The 20860-nt window shown below is 31.0% G+C and overlaps 2 protein-coding genes across 3 annotated transcripts in view; both read left to right on the top strand.

Moving 5' to 3' along the window:
• LOC126902300 (protein phosphatase Slingshot) overlaps positions 1–10435 on the top strand; it is a 47132-nt gene extending 36697 nt beyond the window's left edge. For both annotated transcript variants that reach the window (XM_050679413.1, XM_050679412.1), the window contains exons 6-11: positions 7280–7474; positions 7546–7815; positions 7877–8023; positions 8109–8629; positions 8691–8904; positions 8993–10435. In XM_050679413.1, the coding sequence (XP_050535370.1) occupies positions 7280–7474; positions 7546–7815; positions 7877–8023; positions 8109–8629; positions 8691–8904; positions 8993–10298 (2653 nt within the window). In that variant the 3' untranslated portion in view covers positions 10299–10435. The remainder of the gene's footprint in view (positions 1–7279; positions 7475–7545; positions 7816–7876; positions 8024–8108; positions 8630–8690; positions 8905–8992) is intronic.
• A 1887-nt stretch (positions 10436–12322) lies between these two features.
• LOC126902305 (general transcription and DNA repair factor IIH helicase subunit XPD) lies at positions 12323–14922 on the top strand. The gene is made up of 2 exons (XM_050679420.1): positions 12323–14234; positions 14342–14922. Exons 1-2 carry the CDS (start codon positions 12434–12436, stop codon positions 14809–14811), a joined length of 2271 nt encoding a protein of 756 aa, XP_050535377.1. The 5' UTR covers positions 12323–12433; the 3' UTR covers positions 14812–14922.
• Positions 14923–20860: the final 5938 nt, after the last annotated feature.

Here is a 20860-nt window from a genome sequence, read left to right as displayed (position 1 = left end):
TTATTTTAGTATACATAAAATTTTTATCATAATTTTCCACTGGTTTTCATACCAGCCGCTTCGGTAATTGTCCAGTTTCTGCATTCTAATTGACAAAACACAAGTTTGCTGACATTAAAATGCAAAATTATCAGTTTAATTGATTTCATTTATTGTACATAAATGTTATACGCCGCAAATACAATCCGACAATTATGTAGCGCACTGTGTTATTATTACCTTTCTTTTCCGTTATTGCAATTGATAAGACTATTTTAAGAACAAATGTCTGGCTCGCTTGTTATGTATAAATGAGATCGTTTTGAGAGGATTATCGCCGACGGTCATAAATCGCAATTATTTTTTATTATTGACATTATCGGATGTGTGTCGGTCAGTGTAACTATTAACACGCCAACTCCCGACGAGACCAATTAGTATCATTAGTATGAAAAAAAATCCGTTCGAATTATCTTTCCGTGTAATACGAACCATAATTATTTTTAAAATCTCGTATCGTGTGTGGAAATGAGAAATTCATTTTTTTTTTTTTGTCATGAACGCGTATTTGCACGTATGTGTGTAACATTGATCATACTTGTGTAGATTTGTAACATACAACTCTGTTTTATATTTTTTGTTGTACACGGAAAAACAATTTTTTTCCGCTGCAATCTAGTCTAACAACAAAAGTGAATTGTAATATTTTTTTATTCGATTTTCATAGTCAAATCTGTGATATTTTATGATATTATATTTTTAGAAGAAGTATATTTTCCCAGCATTCCAAAGTACGGCCTTAAAACGATCATGTCAAAGCACTAGAAAAAAAAAAAAGGCTACAAAATCGCACTGCCGAGGTTGCCATAGTAATAATGATGATGTTTTCTATGACCTTGACAAAGTTTAACCCTATTTTTTGCTCTATCTAAATACGGACCGTGTTTTATGGTAGAACTTCTTAACCCAAGTTTTATTTTTCACATGACTCATGAACTTTTAGTAAATGGCTTTTATTAACGTTTTTATCGTTTCAATTATGTTTGTTTTAGGTTCCCTATGGTATTTCTTTACTAAACTCGTGTGCTGTTTATACTCTGTTGTCTATTTCAGCCGTCCATTGCAATATTTTAACGCCATTGTGACTTAATATAAACACCAGTTCTATTTTCCTATTATCGAATGTCTATCGTTCGTTCCGTTTGAATATTAAAACATATTATTGTAGTTCATATTTGTACGCTGACCGACCGTTCTACTTTCAAATAGAAATCTCACTAGTAGTTATTAATACTTCATCGATTGCTACTGGAATCGACATGAAATTCAAAATTACCAAACACTCTGCTAATGATTGTCGCACTCCCGTGACCTTATGGTGTCGCCAATAGATTGAGCTCCAAAGTTATCGTTAATCATTCTCACGAATTTATAAAGATTTTTCGTTTCGATCGATTTGTTTGCGCTGAAAAGAAATTCTTCTTGGGAACTTCTCTACGATTCGTTCTAAACAAAACCCAAATGTGTTCGTTATACCATTTTAGGCGAACGAGTTGGGTACGTGATTATTGTAGTAATATGCTCATCTATAGTAGAAGTACTAACAACTGTGTTCCGACCAAAAAAACACGGGTAAACTACAACAAGTAACGCCAACAAAGAAGTGTGTTATTGGTATGACGAGACCGTATTAGAAGAAGCGCAACACTTGATTCTTTTTGGGGTTCAGTGAGGGCATCGGTTGGATTTATTCACTTTTGTAGCAATCCACGTCCGACGGCTCCTCCTCCACAATATTGTTGTGTCTAATTCTCCGATTAGATGTTATGCTGAACGTGTTATACCAAATGCAACATTAGTAATTAGGCACGCGTGTGAATGATCCCATTGTTTTATGTCTTTCGACGAGAATTTTGTTTTTTTTTTTTCTATTTATTTTGATCGTCATCTTATTTTTAGGTATTTTATTTTTATTCTAATATTTATGCGTCGGTATTATTTGACGTGCAAGTAAAACGTGCGACACTTTTACTGAAAATAAAACAATTCAATTCCAAAAGTCCTTTAGCCGCCGCATTTGTCTTAAAAATGGGAAGACGACTGTGGAATTTTTAAAAATTTTCTGGTATTTTTTTCATCCTTTGTGAATCGTCGCACGTTTGCAAAGTGTTCGCTTAGACATGGCGGATGTTTTTATCGTTTTATGAGGTATTAACTTAATAGACATGCCCCTTTAAAATACCCTCGTTTTCATTTTAAATAGTTTTACCCGAACCATTAAAAGTAACGATATAATTTTGCAGTTTTTATTTTATTACGCTATTTGAGCATATTCAAAAATAATCCGTTTCTTTATACCACAAAAGCTTTTTTCGGCTGACCTTCGAAATTTCTCTAGATGTTACTCGCACTGAAAAATTGATTTCACCCCACGTACACAGTGTGTAAGGACACTTTTAAAGTTGGTCGTTGTAACTGGGGCATTTTATGTGGAAATTCTATTCGTTATTTTTCGAGTTTAATCTAACGCCATAAAAGTTACCTTCTTTACACTTCCTACGTGCAAAGTGTTGACAAAAGGATTTAAACTCGATGAATTTTTCAGACGACATTTCGTTCATAAAATTGTCCTCTTATGTACAGATAGATTATTTTTCTTGGTAAAAACGATTATTCCGTGTCCCAAGTGTGTTGGTAATGTGTTGTCACTTCGGTATTTGTGTTGAAGATAATTTCGAATTGGAGACATCTACACAACTGTGTCATTTAACAGTTTTTCCACTTAGTAATTCTGAAGATTTTGTAATCAAATGACATAACTGTTTGCGCGGAGGTCGTTTTAATTATACTCTGTATTAATTGTTGTGCAATCGTGACCATCGCGTTTTATACAATTGGGTCGTTTGTCTTTAAACATTTTTGTTTTTTTATACAATCCTAACAAACCACAATTCTCACGTATAATCCTCATGACTTACTGGCTTGTTAATTCGTGAGTCGGTATGCCCATCGGTGTTGATCGAAAATCGTTTTCATTGTTCGAGCTACACCAATTTACTTTTTTTACGGATAGGTTTTTACCGTATGCTAAATCATTAAACTTTAATTCCCCTCGACTCTCAACACCTCCGTTGATAATAACGTTAATTCGTGATTTTTGCATTGTATTATTTTAATTTTTAAATTTTTAAGAAATAATAATACGTTTATTTGATGAAACTAAAAGTTATTGTGAAAAAAGTTCAATAAATCTCGTTGGCATTGAGATAACCGATAAGATGTGTCGTCTTCATTGATGATTTGTTATTTCGGCACAAACTTAACTGTACGGACGATTTTTTTAAAACTCGTTGTAAATACTCAAAAAGTCATCAACTTGTTCAGATCTAAACGAGACCGAGTTTCGAATTTCATATTATAATATTGTAGCAGTTGAGCTTGGTTTTTTCGGTTATTATTAAAAACAATTATTGCCTCGCTCGGGGCTGTTGTCGTCTGTCAGTAACGATATTATAATTAAAACTAAATGATCTGTGAAGTTAACATGTTGTTATTATACTGCAATGTGTCATCTTCGCAGTAGTTTGTTCGTTTTAGACGCCATCACCAGTTCTCGGAGTTGTTTCTGAAGAAATAACAATATTCCAAATAGTAAAATGTCGTGTTTTTTTTTTTTATAGTCTCTCGATCCGTTTTATGATTTTTATAAAAAATATTAATAACAATATGTAAAAAATAAAAGTACAGCTTTTCCACTTGTAGGTCATTTGCCGGCTTTGAATTCTTCGATTGCTTTTGCACGGCCTTCTCGAGAGAAGACTGACGGATTTCAGTAGTTTTTGTGCTCGTGACCGAGTTTTGCCATTGTTATTATTATTCATCTCATCACACCGCCGTGTCCGTTGTACTGTGTTTTTTTACCATCACGGCCGTTGTCTGTAATGACTGAAATGTTTGGGTCATTGCGATCACGAGCCGATAAATTATCTCAACATGATATCGGTAAAACAAAACGATACAAAGGCTGCTAAATATTCGTCCGAACCGGTTCCTCTACAAACACGCGCCAGTTTAGCAAATACCGTTAATCGGCTGCTTTCGATGTGCACTGGCGCTGTTCGGTACACACAGTAGAGTTTGTACAAACACAATAAACGAGAATCAAACGCGGGACGCAGTGCTGCTAGTAAATAACAACGTTTTTTTTTTTATTATTATTTTATTCCAACGTTATTTGCGTACCGAAAACTTTATTTGGGTCTTGAGCTTTATCACTGTCCAATTGGCAACCGCGTCTCAGCACTCGTCCCGACAACAACAACAACCCTTGGAGTATTTTCGAACGCGCTGCCAACATTAGAGCTAACGATCCGTTGAAAAGTTCGTCAAACCCCCTTGACATATCGAGTAGTGTACCCGTTAATCTCCCCCTGTCCCGTCTTCTTTAATCGTGACCAGATAAAATTAGCCGGACTCGTTAAAACTCAATCCGGCCATTGACAGGTAGCACACCCGCGCCTCGTTTGTTCTTAAACGGGCCTTTGGCAACAAAACGATATCTGAAAGGTCACTTGTCGTATCATCGTTAGTAACTCGGTTCGCATAATTAACCGTTAACGTCACACGCGTCTAATATTTGACGATAAAAAAATGCCATTGGGATGCTCGACTGAACGCGTCCTACTGGTATTCGAAAATGAAGCACTCGTCGAGATCTTCGCGCACTCGTTTTCGACAATGAAAGTTTTTACGGCCAACCCTTTGTTCCTTCTCCCCTTTTGAAATCGTATTTTATAGCTGATAAATCAGCTTTTCCCCTTTGACGTCCGCCATTAAAACTACCGATGGCGCCTGAATTTCGGGGCGTCTGCGGCCTTCCCTCCCCGTTACCGTACACCCCAAAGTCCACTTGCCTTTTACCGGCGGACGGGCATTGGTCGCACAGAGCGCGTTGGATCGAAACGTTTTCTCGGTAATGATGACGACTCGTCGCCGCCGTGTGCTTTTTCCAGACAGTAATACATTTATTAATAATTTTTTCCAAAGCCGCGTAGACACGAGGCGCTTTTTTAGAAAAATTCCGCACACGTTGTCCGACCAGTTCTTTAATTTCTCAAACGGCTGCGACGCGCTAGACGTTATGGTTAGAACGCACCAGGAGGAGAATCTAATGAAACCGTCGCGGAAAACCGACCGAAATCATTCCGAATTGGCCTGTGCTCGCCGATTTGTCGGTTTGCTGTGATTCGCTTTTCTAAAAAACCATTCGAAAGTAAATCGTGTTTTGTTCATCCAAACCGTTTTCGCATTTGAAGTATTTTTTTTCTCATTTTCGCGTTATTCATAATAATTTAGTGATAAGTTACGGTGACCGAGAATCGGGTCGCCTATTAATCAATAGCGTTTCCTCGGTCCCTCCTCTTGTTTTTTCACTGTTTTATTGTTATTCAGAATAAAAAAATACACAAACGGGCCATTTCGCGACGCCGCGTAATATGATCTTGACGACAGCGTATCGAAGGTCTGGTCTCGGGCGACTGCAATCGCCGTCGTTTGGGGGTGACAACGTGCAATGGAAAAGAGAAAAAAGAAAGTGTGATCGATGGTTTTTTAATAAACCCATTACAATAATAAAATCGTAATTAGTGTCGCGAAATCGTAGCACAGCACGGGATATCAAAGCAGCCGTGAAAAACTGTTGTATCGTGACGATTGTTTTCCTATACAGGTCATTCGTCCGCCGTTGGAATCATTAAAATGTCTTTTTGTAAAAAACAGTTTATACATTTGATTTTTGTTTAATCGCAAATTAGATGGCCAAAATTGCCACCGACTGTGATTTATTCATTATTCACTTGATAGTTTTCATGACAATTTGTACATGAAAACTATACAAAGTTTTCACGACTAATTTATATTCATTGTCGAAATTAATGACTTGGATGAAAAATTCATTCGCATCGTTTATGAATAAAATTATTTAATATCATACAAAACAAATTTATCGTTTTACATGATATGAAAATTAGTTCCCCTTGAAGATTATAGTCGGATAACACATTTTTGTTAGTTTTCCAAGTACTTATACGCATGTGTTCTAATGGAATTATTGCGAAACGGTTAGATACTAAATATATACATTCGCTCGCAGCTGTCTGGCGCCAATTAATGTGTACGAAATTCATTTTTTTTTTATGTACAACTCGGATATCGTTCGAATATCTGATTTCAGACATATCTCAGTTCATCGCCCTCGTGTTCTTCAAATTGACTTTTATCATTTAAATAATTTATTTATTTCTACGAGTTCTCTACGAATTTTGTGGCGACCGTATTCCGACAAAGTAAAAGAAAAACAGTAAAATGTCAGATTATTTTTGGTTGCTTAATTTTCTCTGTTTTTATTATCATCCGATCGGATTATTCTGCGCAACAGATCTCGGAGAGTAGATGCTCATCACACAGGAGGTTAGCCCACATATCCATTCGATGTCTTAATGTCAAGTTTATCGAAACAACAAACGTTTATCGTAAAATATCATTAATCATATCCTCTCATTAATTTTCAGAAACGCAGTTTGAGTATTATCTTATCAACGAATACACGCCGAGTAAAACGATCGCCAAGTTAAATGTCAACCATAATAAAATGACGATAATTTTTAACTCGGCTCGCTTTTTTATGGGAACCGTTTACATCTAAACTTGTGCACACTTTGAACGGAAGATTATTGTAATATTTATTGCGCCGTATGGCTTTAGGCCAATCGTACAACACGTTAAGAAGAGCGTCATTTGACTTTCTCCGATTGTGTCGTATTTTTTATGTGTCGTGAAAAATCTGTCTAAAATGAGTCTTTGGCGGTTGCTATTAACGCCAGGAAGAAAGTTATTCACATATGAATTTTACTAAGATATATGACTGCACTTTTTTTTTTCAAACCGCTATAGGTTAGACAAAAAGACGATTGAATGAAATCTTTCAAGATTTTTTTTCGTCTGTAAGATAACAATATATGTAATACGAGTTCAAACCACTAGTCTCATGGGCAATTGTCGCTTTCATATTGTTTGAGTTAAACAGCCTTTCCCTTGTAATATTTTTTTATTGTCTAACAATAGTTTGTGTAATTTGAAAAAAAACTTTTCGCGTATTTCTCTCGGGCCGTTTGCTTGTCATCGTTACTTGAATATCTGAAGTTGAAAAAAAATACCGTTTAGTTTCTTGCCGTAAATAACTTCATTTTCTTCCTGACCAAATCATTCAGACAATTATAATTTATTTGATATGTGCTTTCAGGTCAGCTCTCCAGTCCCTTCATCGAGTAAGCGCCCAAGCCAGGGAACACAATTTCTTCGACGGCGGCCTTACCCACGACTGGATATCGCACTACGAATGTCAGATATCCTCGGACCAGTCGTGCCTAAACGAATGGAACGCCATGGATTCTATAGAATCCCGACGGCCTCCGTCGCCAGATTCTTTGAGGACAAAGTAAGTGACCTTTCGGTTTAATTTCGTTTTAAACGCGGCATAAGTAAATCTGACATAATATTTTCATTTAGACCTAGCGAACGTGAAGAAACGGAACGTGTAATTCGCAGTGCTCTCAAAGAGATCATGATGAGTGTAGACCTCGACGAAGTCACTTCCAAGTTTATCAGAGGGCGGCTGGAGGAAACCTTGGACATGGACTTGGGCGAATACAAGCCGTTCATTGACCAAGAAATGCTCACCGTCTTGGGGCAAATGGACGCTGCCACTGAAATATTCCCACACGTATATTTGGGTTCAGAGTGGAATGCTTCAAATCTCGATGAACTCAATAGGAATGGGTAAGTGTTTAATGAATTGTTGGCGCTTAAAAACTAAAATTTCCATGTCGATGTGTTTTAGTGTTCGACATATCTTGAATGTGACTAGAGAAATAGATAATTTTTTCCCTGGCATGTTCAAATACCTTAATGTTAGGGTGTATGATGATGAAAAGACTGATCTCTTAAAACATTGGGACAATACATTTAAGTACATCACAAATGCTGAGTAAGTATCGATGAAAATTATAAAAATTGTTCAGTCTCCATTACAACATTTTTTCTAACATAATAATTATAAAATTTTACTACAGAAAAGAAGGTTCCAAGGTGCTAGTTCATTGCAAAATGGGCGTTAGCCGTTCGGCCAGTGTGGTCATTGCATATGCTATGAAAGCCTACAATTGGTCGTTTCGGAAGGCTTTTGATCATGTCCGGTCAAAGCGCACGTGTATCAAACCCAATAAGCATTTCATTCTTCAACTAGAGACTTATCAGGGCATTTTAGCGGCCATGAAAAATCGCGAAAAATTACAACGATCTAAGTCGGAAACGAATTTAATTGCCACATCAGGTCTCATTACACCGCCTAACTCGCCCAAAAAACCTCTAGAAAGTCCCAGGTCACAAAGTGAAGGAGACAAAAACGTTACCTCACCAAACCACGAAAGATTCCTCGAAAAAGATAAAGAAAAACCTGTAGCGTCCAAGTCCCCCATACATCTTTTGCCTCCTAAATTAGATGTAAGTGGATGTGAATTAATGAAATGTGGTAGTAGGCCAAAGTCTTGGTCGCCTGAAAACAATTTTGCTGCGGACATTTTAACTAATTCAGGTAAGTTTTCCAGATCATTAAATTATTCTAACTTTTTTATTCATTGTTTATTTTGTTTTAGCTTTATTGTCACAATCATTAGAAAAGATTAATGTAGATAAAGTGCCTGTAGAAGTAGAAGTGGAAGTACCCAATATCCCACCAGCGCCTCCACTTCCTCCTCTTGAAGTTCATAAATATAATGTGAGCGTTTGTATGCCTTGTGGCAATGGACTGAGATCGTACAGTGTTTCTCAGAACAAAATTGTCCAGCTGCAGTCGACACCCCCTCCAAGGTAATTATATATTATAAAAATTGTTACATATTAAAATAAATACGTTTTTGTCTCAATAAATTAATATTATTATACATGGTATTTATAGACCCTCGTCAGTCAAACTACGTGTAAATGAACTGGAATCAAATAATGCTGGCAGCTTGTCCTTAACTTCCAACACTTCATCTACAACTACAAATTCTAGTCCTGATCGAAAATCTGTGGTGGATCCCTCACGAAATTTAGTTTTAAATCTCACCTCTCAATTTGAAGGTGTGGTCTCCTCTAGCAGTGTGACCAATTCTCCTGACGAAATTCTAGTCAAACCTCTTTCAGCAGAATCACCTAAGTTTAATCAAATTACTTTAAGCAAACCACCTGCAGCAACAGTTGGGACTATTGCATATCACAAACGGGATGGTGACCCTTTTTCATCTCGATTAGACCGTGTGTTTGAACGGGAAGAACGAAAACAATCACGAGAACCTACTGAACACACAAGTGATGTGTCTCGACAAAACTCATGGAGCTCTTATGATAGTGCTGTAGTGCTTCGAGATGTCATATCCAGACATAGTTCTTGGGGTTCATGCGATACACGCACACCACCTTCTAGAAATAGCTCATGGGGTTCATATGATGTACGGCCTACTATGCAGTATGTAAGTGAGCGAGGTGAAAAATCTGTGCCAGACGCCAAAACTTCTACTGTAACTCAAGAGAGTCCAGATAGAAAACTAAAGCAAAAAGAGCAAAAATTGTTACCTAACTGTTATGCAAGTTCACCTACACTTGGGCATGGTTCTCCCAAATTAGTTGATCGAGTCACTGTATCTCAACCAAACATATCAGGTTTGGGAAATTCTATGAGTAAACAACACAGTGGTATTGTCAAGAGTCTCAAAGAAGAATTTGAAGCTAAGGCAATAGATACAGTAGATATTAGTAAAACAAGAAAATGTTGTGGTGGTTTTGAAGAGGACACCACTGAACTTGTAAAGAGTCTACCTTCATCTCCCGTTAGTGAACATCCTAAAATGAATCAACGGCCAAGCCCAGCAGCATCAATGGAAGATATATCTGTTCGTAAGCTGGTAGGCAAGTATGAAAATGGACGAAGTCGTAGTAAAACGTTTGTACAAAACAGTGAATGCCTGTATAGCAAAACTCAACCACCAATACCACCAAGAAACTCAAGCTTAGATGCATTTATTGGGCCTAGAAAATTTATCAAGAAACCTCTTGAATGTAATCCTGTGGTTAAAACGGTCGTGTTACCCATTAAAAGTGACATATGTGCATCAGTCAACCGTGCAGCAAATAACAAACTGCAACAAGGAAAATCTCATCCTCTCACCAAATTGTCTTTCAAACAGCTGAAATTTAATAGTACTGTTTACAACAGCATGTGAAACAAATAATCGACTTATTCAAACATTTTTGACTTAGAGTTATATGTCTTTTTCTGTTTTTTAGTTATTGAAAAATGTTTGCAATTCGTTTTACTCATTTGTTTTTGACAATATAACTGTAATTTATTTTTTATTTATTTTTCCTCAATGAGTAGTGTATTTCTTTCTCCCATGTTTTACTTTCCCTTTGTTTTATATGTGTACATATTATTTGTTTTCTAGTCTTTTAAATATATATACTATGCGAAAAAGAAAATATACATATTGTCATGTAACATTAAATATGTTGGGTGTATAGTTTTGTTAAGTACCACAATATTTTTACAGAATCTCAGTTTACTTTAATTCGAGACGCATTTGATAATTAATGATTAAAATTAAATATTTATATAACTATTATTATTACTACTATTAATATTATTACATAGATTTAGCAAGAAAAGTTTTTTACATATAATTAGATATTTTATACAAGTGTACTTTGCTCTCTAAGTATGTTTCGCATATTTATTTATAAAAATATTCAAAAATTATGAAAAAAAAATATTTTTTTAAAGCTTAGATCTCATTTTTTTTTTTTTGCATTGATAATATTGGTGAATTATCACCTGTATTAGTAGTTTTAATCATTAAACATGATGAAACTTCTCATTTTTTTATGTATACATACATATATGTATTTTCATATATTTATTGTTCTTTGTAAATAATTTTGTAAGCCTTTACAAAAAAAGTGTGTCTAATAAAAAATTATTTTGAAGTAAGTTTAAATTAAAATTTTGTGTATTGTTTTATTATTGTCCATTCTACTTTTTCAATACTCAAATTCCATTCCTTTATTACATTACTAATATATAGTTGTAGGCACATTTGGGAGGGGTTCTATAAGTGTTAACAATCCTCACATTTGATTTTTATCCCCTATTTTTTTTTTAAATTACAAGTTTTTTAATACAAATATATTTTTTCGAGAAAAATAAAATTAGACCTCAGCATTTTGTTTTGCATTTTACATTAACATTTTGTTATTTTATGCATTTGTAATAGTGCATGTAACATACTATTTAAATAACTGAATAATAATGGTTTTGACTCAAAATTGCATATATTAAGATTTAAAATGAATTAAACTATAATTATATAAGAATATTTTTAATTCTTGTGTGTTAAAAAATAAATTCTCACCTTGTGTAGTATTAAGGACTGCTGAGTTAGTATAATTATATTTAAATTTCAGAAAAAGAACTTTTGGGATTATTTTAAACATTTTAATTATGTAATAACATTGAAAATACTACTACTAATAATATTTATTATTAATGTATTAATAATAAATTTAAGAGTCAAATTTTTTTTGCAACAAAATTATAAAATAATATATATCTTAAGTTTTCTTTAATAACATAGAATGAAACTAAATAGCATATCAGTATATGAAAATAATTTTACATATAAGATATATCACAATATATTAATTAATTGATGTATATATTATAATTAATATATTAATATATCACAGATGATGGTTTAAAATGTTTAATTTTCAAAGTATATTTAAATTATTATGAGCTTATAAGTGGAATGATTAAGATACATAATTAAATGTATCTTCATTATTGATGTAATCTAATTTATTTAGTATAATAATATTTTTAATATCTATTTAAAAATAATTGATCTTTTGGTAGAATTATTAATAAATTTAACATTATGAAAAATTATTAACCATGATATGAAATATTAAATTAGCTTTAAGTTGAGTAGAATAAACAAAAATTAAATTAATAAATACTTAAGGTGGAATCATAAAATTATTTCGTATATTAAAAATATAATAAATATTGACTTAAAACAAAGATCAAAATATAATTTTAAATTTTTAGTTACATCAATTTCTTAAATTTAATTATTGTTTTCAAATAATTTTCCTACTATTTATGGTTTGTTATTTCAAAGAATTTTTCTAGATAAAGAACAGATACATTACTGATATCAAATTGATAACATTTATAGTTTATAAGATAATAAACAAACGTGAAAATGTTTAAATTTATTTATTCCCAATTAATAATTACTTTTTAATTCGAAGATGATGTTTTTAAATTAATGTTTTTTATGTGATATTTTTAAGCAAAATGAAGTTCCTTATAGATGAACTCGAAGTTCTTTTTCCTTATGAATATATTTATCCAGAGCAATATGCATATATGGTGGAGCTGAAAAAAGGTATTGATGCTAAAGGACACTGTCTTATTGAGATGCCTTCTGGAACTGGTAAAACTATTACGGTGCTCTCTTTAATAGTTGCATATATGTTAAAATATCCAGCAAAACTAACCAAGTTATTATATAGTACAAGAACATTATCTGAAATTGAAAAAGCTGCAGAAGAGTTACGAGTTTTGTGTGATTATTACAGTGCAAATAATCAAGATGCCAAAATTCTTGGTGTAATTCTTTCAGCACGAAAAAATCTTTGTATTCATCCATCTGTAGCGGGTGAACATAATGGTCGTATTGTCGATGCTCGTTGTCATGCTTTAACTGCACCATTTGTACGAGCTCGACATGCTGATGGTGAAGATGTAAATATATGTACCTTTTATGAAAAACTTGATTCATTGGGTAAGGATACTATATTACCCCCTAATATCTACAATTTAGAAGATTTGAAAGATTTAGGTAATAAACAAGGTGTATGTCCATATTTTTTAGCAAGACAAACACTTATACATGCTAATGTTGTTATATACAGTTACCATTATCTCTTAGATCCAAAAATTGCTGGTATTGTCTCAAAAGATTTCAACAAAAACAGTATTGTTGTTTTTGATGAAGCTCATAATATAGATAATGTCTGTATTGACTCTTTGAGCTCTCACATTACAAGCATTAATCTAGATAAAGCTATTGATGGATTAAATAAACTTGATAGTGAAGTTACAGCAATGAAAGAGAGAGATACTCAAAGATTGAAAGAAGAATACAGAAAAATGGTGGAGGGGCTTAGAGAAATTTATAAGAGCCGTGAAGCTAATGCTGCTTTAGCAAACCCAATTGTACCTGACCAGGTATTAAAAATCACTGAACTTCCAGGTAGTATACGTAGTGCTGAACATTATATTGGTTTCATGAGAAGGTTCATCATGTACTTGAAGCTAAGAATGAATGCTACAACAGTTGTTCAAGAGACACCCATAATGTTTATTAAAGATGTGTATCAAAGAGTTTGTATAGATAGAAAACCTTTAAGATTTTGTACAGAACGATTGTCTTCTTTATTAAAAACTCTAGAAATTTCTGAAATAGTTGATTTTTCATCATTAATTACAGTTGCACAATTTGCTACTTTAGTTTCTACGTACATGAAAGGCTTTATGATTATAATTGAACCATTTGATGAAAAATCTTCAACTGATAGTTGTGTGATGCATTTTAGTTGTTTAGATGCTTCTATAGCTATTAAACCTATTTTAGATTATTTCAACACTGTTGTTATAACATCAGGAACGTTGTCTCCACTTGATATGTATCCAAAAATTCTCAACATTAATCCAGTGATAATGACATCATTGACCATGACTTTGTCCAGGCAATGCTTTTTACCCATGGTTGTTGGTAGAGGTAATGATCAAGTCGCTTTGACTTCTAAATGGGAATCGAGAGAAGATTCTTCTGTTGCTCGTAATTATGGACATTTACTATTAGAAATGGTGAAAGTAGTTCCAGATGGTGTTGTATGTTTTTTTCCATCATATCTTTATATGAAATCTGTAGTTGCCGCTTGGTATGATCAAGGAATTATTGAGAAAATTTTAGACTACAAATTAATCTTTATTGAAACACAAAATATTGTAGTCACAAATCATGCAATAAAGTGTTATGCAGAAGCTGTAGAAAGAGGAAAAGGTGCATTATTACTTTCAGTAGCTAGAGGTATTTTATAATTTATTCAGTATATGATTATTTAAAAACAGTTTTTAAAGAAATTTATCAATTTATTCTAATTTATTTAAATTCAGTAATACTTATTTATATTTTAGGTAAAGTATCGGAAGGAATGGATTTTGATCACCATTATGGTCGAGCTGTAATTGTCATGGGTATGCCATATGTATATACGCAATGTCGTATATTAAAAGCACGTATGGAATATTTATGCAGCCAGTATCAAATATCAGAAGGTGATTTTTTAACTTTTGATGCAATGCGACATACGGCTCAATGTGTAGGTCGAGCCATTAGAGGTAAAATGGATTATGGAATAATGGTATTTGCTGATAAAAGATTTGCTAGGCATGATAAAAGAACAAAATTGCCCAAATGGATTCAGGCATATCTTACAGACAGTGTTTGTAATTTAACTGTAGATGAAGCTGCACAAATATCAAAACGGTGGTTAAGGTACATAGCTCAACCAGACCCAATAGAAAATCAATTGGGTATCTCATTATTGGATGTCAATGGTCTAAATAAAACTGATTTCTTAACAAAAGTAATACAGAAATGTTAGTCTGCAAATGATTTTTGTTGAATCTATTTATAATTAATATTTCATAATTTTATACAAACTTATTAAACTGTATTTATTTAAATTTAATAAAATCTTTTTTATTGAAAAAAATATGGTTTCAAGATTAATGTATTTGAATTAAGTTATAATATTACACTGTAAATATTGCTATTTCTGATACAACTTAGGAATAGTTAAATTTATACTAAGTATGAATTGAAGTGCATAGAATGCATGGAGTATTACAAAGAAGTGTTTGAAGTTTTTTAATCTGTAACAATCTGGTTAAAAGATTTTCTTTTTATAAAAATACATTTTTCATGATTTTTTTTATTTATATTTTATTACTAGGTAAAACTATTAACTTCCAATTAGTCTGTTCTCAATTTTTATTTAAGTGTCGCTGATATTCAGAGTCATTGAGTATTCTAAACAGTGACATATTTTTGAAAGGACATTTGGTATATTTGTACATTTGCATTTTAAAGGGGGCTCCCGAAAAATAATAATTACTAATAATAGTATTAATAATTAATATTACTAATAAAAATATGCTATTTATAACTCAGGATAAATAAAATTTTGTCTGGTTAACAAAAATTAAAAAATGATGATAAAAATTAATGTCATATCCAAACATAAGTTTTGACGATAATATTGACATATCTTTTGAACAAAAAAATAGAAAATGTTTGTCAACAATTCAATAAAAGTTGTTATTTATTTTTATAAAAGTACTGTTACTTAATAAAAGAAAGATTGTTATTTTTATTTATGTATTTTGTTTAACTCATTATTTTATATCTAATTTATATAAAACAGCAGTGCCGAAACTTAGTGGGTTATGGAGGGGTAGTACTCATGAAAACTAAATAAATATAGGCGGTAATTAAAAAAAATTTAATTACTTTTCTTACATATTATAATTTTCGAAATACTGTACATCAATTATTGTTCATTTTTTTAGTAGAATCAATTTTTAATAGTTGGTCTATTGAATAATGTGTATTAATATTAAAAAAACCCAGCACAGGGGGGTCGTGGCATAGTTGGATCAAATATAATGATATCTGACAGTGATTAAAATCACTATCAAAAATAAACGCTTCGATGCAAATCTTTAGATAGTGTTTAATTTTAAAAAAATTGGTGTTTTATTCCAAAAGCTACTTGATCTGCTGATTCCTTATTAATATCTCGATTAAGATAAAGTATGTCGAATGAAAAAAGGTTTATTAAAAAATATTATTTCTCATAANTTATGTCGAATGAAAAAAGGTTTATTAAAAAATATTATTTCTCAAAAAAAAATTGTGTGGATCCATAAACTTTTCAATAAGTTATACCATTATAAAGTTAAATATAATATAAATAATAAAATCGAAAATTTTCACACAAAAATAGCATTCGGTAGCCGTTTTCACCATGAAGACAAGTCCAGAGGTCAAATTTTTTTTTTTCAAATAAAAGTACATTACATTAGCTTTAATTTAAGATATATATAAAAGTGTCAGACCTTCCGGAACATTTTCAAAAGTTAAGTTGAAAAAGTTCTACTTTCTATATGCATTTTTTATATTTGAAGCCCCCCCATATATAGGTAAATAGTCTGATTAAAAAAAAAAGTATATCCAATGAAAGATGTATATAAATACTATTTCTCATGAAAAAATTGTATTGATCCATACATTTTTTTAAAAGTTATAGCACTTTAAAGTAAAAAATGTAAATTATAAAATCGAAAATTTTCACACAAAAATAGCATTCGGTAGCCGTTTTCACCATGAAGACAAGTCCAGAGGTCAAATTATTTTTTTCAAATAAAAGTACATTACATTAGCTTTAATTTAAGATATATATAAAAGTGTCAGACCTTCCGGAACATTTTCAAAAGTTAAGTTGAAAAAGTTCTACTTTCTATATGCATTTTTTATATTTGAAGCTCCCCCATATATAGGTAAATAGTCTGATTAAAAAAAAAAGTATATCCAATGAAAGATGTATATAAATACTATTTCTCATGAAAAAATTGTATTGATCCATACATTTTTTTAAGAAGTTATAGCACTTTAAATTAAAAAATGTAAATTATAAAATCGAAAATTTTCACACAAAAATAGCATTTGGTAGCTGTTTTCACCATAAAGACAAGTCCAGAGGTCAAATTTACAAAAAAAATATACCAAATGATAAGTAAAGACATCAAGCATCTATAAAAAAAAAAATTATATTGATATGTTCATTTTTGAAAAAGTTACGGCAGTTTTTAGTAAAAAAAATTTAAAAAATTTCAAAAATTAGCGATTTTTAAATTTGTAATTTTTTTGGAGGTTTCCCCCATTTACGGGGAACGAGGGAAATTTTTTCAATTTTGAAGGGTAATGTCTTCGACTAGATACGATTTGTGATCTTTTGACGTATCGTTGAAAGAAATCCGTTCGGTGAGAGCTGAGAAAAAGTGGTAACAGACACAAAAAAAAATAAAAAATAAAAAAAAAAACACATCATAGTAAAACCAATACCTTCTCAGCTTCGCATCGAAGCTAAAATAAAGTTGGTATTCTTATTAGGAATACGGAATAAATCTAAAAAAAATGTATCCCTTAAATGCGTTGCATTCATGGAACTTTCAGTAATACTGTAATAATTTATAGATAATTTTCCGTAGAATCATTATATTGATATTATAGTATTTTGAATATATTTTAGATTATAATAAGTTCATAAAATGAAAATTTGGTAAAGTTATTGGTTAAAAGAGAATTTATTAATAACAGTTGTCATGCAAACAAAATATTTGGTATTAGTAATTTAGAAAAAATATAAGTCATCTAATAAATCTGTTTATTAAACAGATTTTTTTTTTTTAGGGAATTTACATGATTTATATTGCAAATAATCACGAAAAAAAAAGGTTCCAACTGTGCAATTATATACGTTTCAAGCTTTTATCTAAAATATCTACTTTTTAAATTTGCTGCTCGTGTGAAAATTGTGGATCTAAAAAAAAAATGAAAAATAAAGGAGAAAATTTTTCTCCTTGAATAATTTAAATTTATAATTAATATTATGAATTAGTTTATAAAGTAATATTGGAAGTATTTAAGGACACAAATCAAGATTTCAACACAATTATGATAATAATGATTATTAACTTTTTTGTTGTGTAATAATTATTAATTCCTATCGAGACAAATTAAAGAAAAATTTTACATATCCACAAAAATTACATGAATTTCAACTTTAGAGGCCGATTACTCATAGAATATAAATCGTCAGATAGTTTATCTATTTTTTAATCGTATAGTAGGATAAGCTCCCCAGCCATAATGAGATTGCGTCAGGTAGACACCGTTGTAAAAAAATTTGCCTAATCATAAGTTAGAGCTGATCTCAAATAGTTGCGATAAAGGCTACAGAGATAATGCTAATGATGAATCCCATATTAGGGTAAGAAAACAAGTGTACCAAAAATGACAAATTCAGTATTTCTCGAAATCAAACATATAGAAGCACATTCTATAGAAAAATGATAAAATGAAAATTTTCAGGAAAAGTTCTTCATATTTTGTCCCTTAGAAGATGATTTAAAAATATAGGCTAGATATTAAAATAGTCCTTATGTAAATTTCAGGTTTTAAATCTATTCATAGAAGTTGGGAAAAAATCGTTGCGGCTTAATCATCTTAACTTATTGAAAAGTGTATGGATCAATACAATTTTTTTATGAGAAATAATATTTATATCCCACTTTCATTCGACATACTTTATCTTAATCAGGATATAAATAAGGAGATAGCAGATCATGTAGCTTTTATAATAATCTATCAATTTCTTAAAATTAAACGCTATCAACAGATTTGCATCCAGTCGTTTCTTATGATAGCGATTATAATCACTGCCAGATTAAACAAATTTTGGACCCAGCTATGCCACGTCCCCACTGTGTTTTTTTTTAATTAATTGAAAAAACTATTGCTAAAACATTGAAATATACATTTTTTATAATTCTTTAAACATTTATAAAAGTTGAACACACAGTATACATTGACAATTTTTATGAAATATATTTTTTTTCTGAAATTATATTTTTAAACATACGCCTACTACACTTATTATATTAAAATGAATTTTTTAATTCATGGCAATATATTGTTTATCGATTTACAATTACGTAAAATATTATTTACAATATTTTTAAATCTTCATTTTTAACAATAAATTTAAGAACTTGCACGTATTATAATGTATATAAGTATAATACTATTTTTTACTTGACACATTACAAGAGGCCACAATATTAAATTTGAATAATAACTAAATAAATAGTAGAACCAAGCAGATTGTACTAGTGCCTTAAATGTAAGGATAGTAAAAATTTAAAGAATCAATATCTAATTGAATACATTCTTCTGTATAATGATCATGTATTAAACAATAATAGTATCTATAGATACAAAAAAATAACAAAATTAATTCAATTATTTATACCGTTAAATCATTCAATAATTATTGTTGGCCATAAATGTCTCCAACTATCTCTACATCCTTCACCCAATTTGTTTTTGAAACATGGAGAACAAACTTTGCTTTTTGTGGAGATCTATAATGTCGATAAGAACTAACAATATCTTTCTAAAAAAAGACAATTTTAAAGGATTTTCTGTATTTATTGAAATTAACCAATACATATTATTGATTTCATGACAAAATTGCGAATCCTGATTTGTTCAATTATTTTTGGGTAAAACTATATTGCACTATTTTTATATTGATTAAAAGAGAATTTTTTGCCCAATTACAGCAAAAAAAATTTAAGATTTTTATTTTTATGCACATATACTCAATCCACCTTAATTTATGTAATAAAAACTTGACTGGTTTTTTTTAAACGCAGGATCTATCATGTAGATGTCAATAAAATAGTATGCCTACCTTATAAAATTTATAAAATTTTCCATTTTTTGATATAATCCTACCAGCTTTATTATTTTTTCCAAAATAGCGTATAACAACTTCGTGTTTACGCGTTTCCATAAACACTGCTTCTTCAATAGCTGTTACTTCAGTTCTGGCGTACGATTATTTGGGCGATCATCTTCAGTTATAATATGGGAAGTGAACAGTTCATTCGCATCTTCATGTAAATCCATACTTTCCACAGGAATCATGTCGTCACCACTCTCCTGTTTTACAGTAAACACACCACCTACTGACACTACATTTTCAATATCGATATCTTTAATTTGCGTTGTGATACATTCTATGTGTTATAGCTAGACGTACACCACCTGACATAATTTTTAATTTCATTATTATTATTGTCTAAACAACAATTACAAAATTATATATTTTTGATAAAATTAATATAATATCTTACTAAAATTCCTAATGTGTATTTTTTTAGAGTTAATTGTTACAATAGTGACACTATTGGGACAGATAAATATATTATTATGTTTACTAAGCAACTAGACTTAAATAATGAAATCAAAGGATTTGGTTATAATGATTTTAAATTAAAATTTTATGTAGACTAGTGTTATTAATATTAATAGTTGTACTTAAAAAATTGAATTATAGTATTTTAATGAAAATTTAATCACTTAAACTTGTATAATTATGCATATGAAAAATCATAACAAGTACATTAAGTAATTGAAAAATTAAGGTGGTAATTAATTAAGTAATAACTTATTTTTCAAAGTTTTACTAAAGAAACGAAATATTTTTGATTATCTACGTTGTAGTATTTTTTCTTTTAGTAACATTCCTACAGTAACTATATAAAATAGGTATCTTATAAGTCTTTTTTGAGTTACTGTCCAAAAACATCAATACCACACTATTTGAGGGATGCCAAGAGGGAGGGTTCTTACACCCCATTTGAAAATAATTACGGTCTTATAGGTACATTTTTATTTTTATTGGAGGGGTTAGCAAAATATTGTTGCTTGTCAGTTTTCTGCTTCAAAATTATCAAATAAGAGACGTTGTTCGTCAGAGGTAACAGTACAGAAATATTCTCAGAGCATGAACTTTACTTTAC

This window comes from Daktulosphaira vitifoliae, unplaced genomic scaffold (genome assembly GCF_025091365.1).
Source record: "Daktulosphaira vitifoliae isolate Bord-2020 unplaced genomic scaffold, ASM2509136v1 Scaffold_3, whole genome shotgun sequence".
Classification (NCBI taxonomy): Eukaryota; Metazoa; Arthropoda; class Insecta; order Hemiptera; family Phylloxeridae; genus Daktulosphaira; species Daktulosphaira vitifoliae.
Note: the sequence above shows the minus strand (reverse complement) of the source record. Positions and strands in the feature narration are given on the sequence as shown.